Consider the following 4,278-nt stretch of genomic DNA (forward strand, 5'->3'; position numbering starts at 1 on the left):
TGACAATATTTCCGTTTCCGGCAATATTTCCATTTCCGATAATATTTTCCGATACGTACCATGTTTCCGTTTCCAGCAACATCTACGACTTGGATAATATTTATATTTCCGATACGATCCATATTTCCGTTTCCGGCAATATCATCGTTTCCGGAGTATTCATTTCTTGCTTGTGACGATCTCAGCTCCCACTGAAACCAAGATCCGTCGATTCCGAATATCCATGGATGGAGTATTTAATGTCATTAAATACTTGATCCGTTTACGTACTATTTGTGTGACCCTACGGGTTCAGTCAAGAGTAAGCTGTGGATTAATATCATTAATTCCACTTGAACTGAAGCGGCCTCTAGCTAGGCATTCAGCTCACTTGATCTCACTGAATTATTAACTTGTCAATTAATACTGAACCGCATTTATTAGACTTAATATTATATGCATACTTGGACCAAGGGCATTATTTCCTTCAATATATATATATATGATGTTTATTAATTTGAAACATTTAGTTCCACTATAAAAATAAATTATACAAATTGTAAGATGATCCAACTGAAAAATTACTTGGCATGATAAATGACGTAGTGTGTTAATTTGTGTAGTTGACGAACTTAATGAATATTTTTCACTTTATGGATTACTAATGGATGTTTTTCACTTTATGGAATCCATGTATTTTAGTCAAATATAAAGTTCAAGAAAAATCTAAAATTTTAACTGTTCAGTGTAGCAACCGGAGCATTGTTCGGGCTACACACTAGTTTTTATACTAAATCATGGGGGTGACCATGGCCCCCGCCAACCACCCCCTAATTCCGCCTCTGGGAATATAATAACCTTTATGTAATGAACAATCTATCGATCAATTTGCTGTAACCGTAAGTACGATTTTCATCTGATTCATCCAAGTCAATTTAAAAAATTGATAACTGTTGCGATATTGCATAATTTTTTATTCATAAACCAAATTCACGACAATATTCCACCAAAATATACTAAACTCAAATACTTAACTAATTGCACCACAAAGGAACTTTCTACACTCGAACAATGTAGTTTTATTGAATCTGGCGACAAAAACATTAAAACAAAAGGGTCGAAAATAGCCAAATTTCCGAAGAACTCTGGTTGCTTCCGGTCTAGAAAACCTTGAGATGTGTAAACCCCTACGGAGAAAAGGAGGGAGGAGAGAACAAAGCAGGTTAAATTATATGCTATTAGGGCATGCTTGAATCGAGTGTAATAGATTATTTGGGTGATAAAAGTCAAACCACCTTAATAATAAATGAAAAATGAAGGTGAATTGAGGTGGTTGCAAAGATAGTGGTGTAGTGGTATATTGTGATAAGAAGTTGTGATAGTGGTGGTGTTGTGAGGAGAAGGAAGGAAAGGGGGAAGTAATTACCCCAAATGAGGGTAATAATCACCCTAGTAAGATAGTGAGTAACTATAACGAGGGTACTTGTTCCCCTCTTTCCTTTTCTTTTATTCTTGTCAACACTAGTTTATTTATCTGCTACCACTTAATCCCATTATAATCAGCTTCAATTACCTTATTTTTTTTAGTTTGACGTTTATTACCCCCTTAATTTATTACCCTCAATCCAAACATGCCCTTAAAGTACGTAGTAGTATTTTAAGTGATGCCAAACTTGATGGCCATGGTGGTAGTCATCATGGTAGTAAATTCAGCCAAATTAATCAAGCCATCTCCATTATTATCGACCTCTCTAATCATCTGCTTACAAGACTGTAAACTATAATTCTGGCCCATCCTCTTTAACACTTCCATCAACTCCTTAGCACTTATTTTGCCATCACCATCCGAATCAAACACTCGAAATGCACTCTCAATATCCTTAGACTTAACCTTATTGTTATGCAACTCCATGAACTCTTTGAAGTCAATAAACCCATCTCCATCTTTATCGGCCACTCGGAACGCCTTGGCGGCCTCCACGTCTGAATTGACCATAATACCCTTGCCGGTGGTGGCCCTCAACATAGCCTTGTATTCCTCCTTAGAGATCTTTCCATCCTTGTTCCTATCATAAGTTTCGAAAACCATCTTCATTTCTTGGATGTTTGCTTGAAAGGTTTTGGATTTGTTGGAGTTTGGTGTTTTTGTAATCTTGTTAGAAGGGCTTGTTTGGCTCGTTGTTTTAGTTAGAGAGGTTTTTCTTGAGAGGTTGAGGCCATAGCTTTTGAGAAAACTCAACTTTGACATCGCTCCTCTTTTTTTTAATTTTTCTTTTGATTGTTGTAAGTAAGTATATGAAATTGTAATAGTTTTAACCTAGTTATCGTCTATATATATATAAATAAAAAAAAAAAAAAAAATTAGCGTGTTGTAGCACTATGAGTAATGGATGCCAACAACAGCAAGATAAATGAGAATATCGAATTTTAGGTGGCTTCTTATTCAATCAATTTGCATTCAAACATAGAAAATTAAAGGTAAAAGTATGAGAATATGATAAATGAGAATGACAAAACTTAAAAGACTTGGGATTCTCTCTAAAATGAACAAGTCTAACACGGAATATCGGAATATCGACATTTTTGAATTGAGGTGTCGACATGTTAGTAAAATAGTTATTTTGTCTGCATTAATTTACTTTTTTCTAATAAATATAAGGTATAAATATTTTTTTACAAAATATTGGGTGGTCGGCCGCCCACCCTTAACACATCGTGGCTCGTAAATTATGTTCCTTGAACATGTAGACATTTGCTATTCATGTGGTCAAAGTAATAAAATTTTGACAGTCTTTACTCTTTATTAGCTTATAAACAAGAATTTTTTTTATCAATTCGACCTTATTTTGTTAGATTCATTTCAATGTAAGTTTTCATAATATCAACTTTTTATACTCTTTCCGTTCTTGAATGTTAGTCCTCTTTTCGTATTGAGTTGTTTATATTTGTTAGTCCATTTTGAAATCTTTCCTTATTTGTCAAACATTTATCCCTGTTATACCCTTGTAAATATCGAAATGACCCACTTGTTTACTCCCAAGTAAACATTTATTCTCATTATACCACCCTTAATTGTTTATCTCTCCTACCCACGTGGTTTATATTCTATTGAGATTCGTGTTACTAATGTACATAAGTTGAATACATACCAACTACCAAGTGTAATTACCGTTCTCTCTCTCCCTTCTCTCCCTCTCTCAAACCCTAGCCTCCATTAGTGAATTTTGAAGGGGCTTCCATCGATTTTATCGGTGGAAAGCCCCGATCTTTTTATTTTGTTGTTCTTTTTCTAATTTTGTTTGAGTTTTAGGGTTTTAATAATACTTCCTCCTTGTGCGAGGAATTGTTCTCCCTCGAAAGACAGGGTTTTTCTTTTTCTTCTCCTTTTAGGGAGAATTTTCTTAGGTTAGAGGATCCTAAATTTCTGGTGTACGAGGGAGAATATTATTTAATTTCACAGGAGAAATTGATTCAGCGATGAAGATTTGTGCGGTGTCGCAGCAGATGTCAGTTCTACATCTACAATCAATAAAATCTGATTTAATTCAATTATCAAAATTACAATAGATCAAAAGACCCCCTCGTTGAAGGTTGTATCAAACAACGATGTGTTAGAGGGTATACAAGATGTTTGATGCGCGATGATCGTAGTTTTGCAGAAAACGAGTTTTATTTGATTCGATTTGTTATGTATTTGATAGATTCATATTTCTTTTGTAGATGTCGTATGACTTTTTATTAATGAATTAATTTTATTTCAAAAAAAAATGTACATAAGTTGAATTGCCTTAGATTTTAAAAGGGACTAACATTTAAGAACGAAGTGAGTAATTTATTTACCATAGAATTGTAGATATTAGTGGTAAGATGTGTGATTGAAGACCGCATAATATGCAAATTGGTACATTTTCATGGCACGGAGGTAGTATGATATTAGTATAACGATAATCTAAAGCTTTGTACACTAATGATAGGGTAGGTTGTTTAGTTGCGCGCTCATAGTGACTTGCTTCATTTGTTGAATCATTTGTCGCATTGCCATTAGTGACTCTCTCTACCCACAAAAATAAATAGTGGCTTGCTTCCTTCATTTTTATAAAAACGTAATTTTTTTGGTAGGTTGTTTAGTGGCGTGCTCATAGTAGTATCATGAAAGTACTGGGGTCTAAGGGTATTTGACAAATGACCTTTGGTAGTTTTTTATTAGCTTTTGGCTTTTTAATGTAGTCAAACAGACTGCCATAAAAACATGTTTATTGATTGGTTTTTGGCTTGCATGTTAAAAAGTCAACTTTTCCG

At 34.2% G+C, this 4,278-nt stretch overlaps 1 protein-coding gene across 1 annotated transcript; it reads right to left on the reverse strand.

The window, feature by feature from the left end:
* Positions 1-922: 922 nt before the first annotated feature.
* On the reverse strand, positions 923-2,294 carry LOC110777176 (calmodulin-like protein 30). The gene has a single exon (XM_021981783.2). It carries the CDS (start codon positions 2,225-2,227, stop codon positions 1,637-1,639), a length of 591 nt encoding a protein of 196 aa, XP_021837475.1. The 5' UTR covers positions 2,228-2,294; the 3' UTR covers positions 923-1,636.
* Between the last annotated feature and the right edge of the window lie 1,984 nt (positions 2,295-4,278).

The sequence above is a fragment of the Spinacia oleracea genome, chromosome 3, assembly GCF_020520425.1.
Source record: "Spinacia oleracea cultivar Varoflay chromosome 3, BTI_SOV_V1, whole genome shotgun sequence".
NCBI lineage: Eukaryota > Viridiplantae > Streptophyta > Magnoliopsida > Caryophyllales > Amaranthaceae > Spinacia > Spinacia oleracea.

Bases quoted from the DNA above. Each gene is read 5' to 3' on its own strand.
- LOC110777176 (XM_021981783.2), bottom strand. From the start codon at position 2,227: ATGTCAAAGTTGAGTTTTCTCAAAAGCTATGGCCTCAACCTCTCAAGA.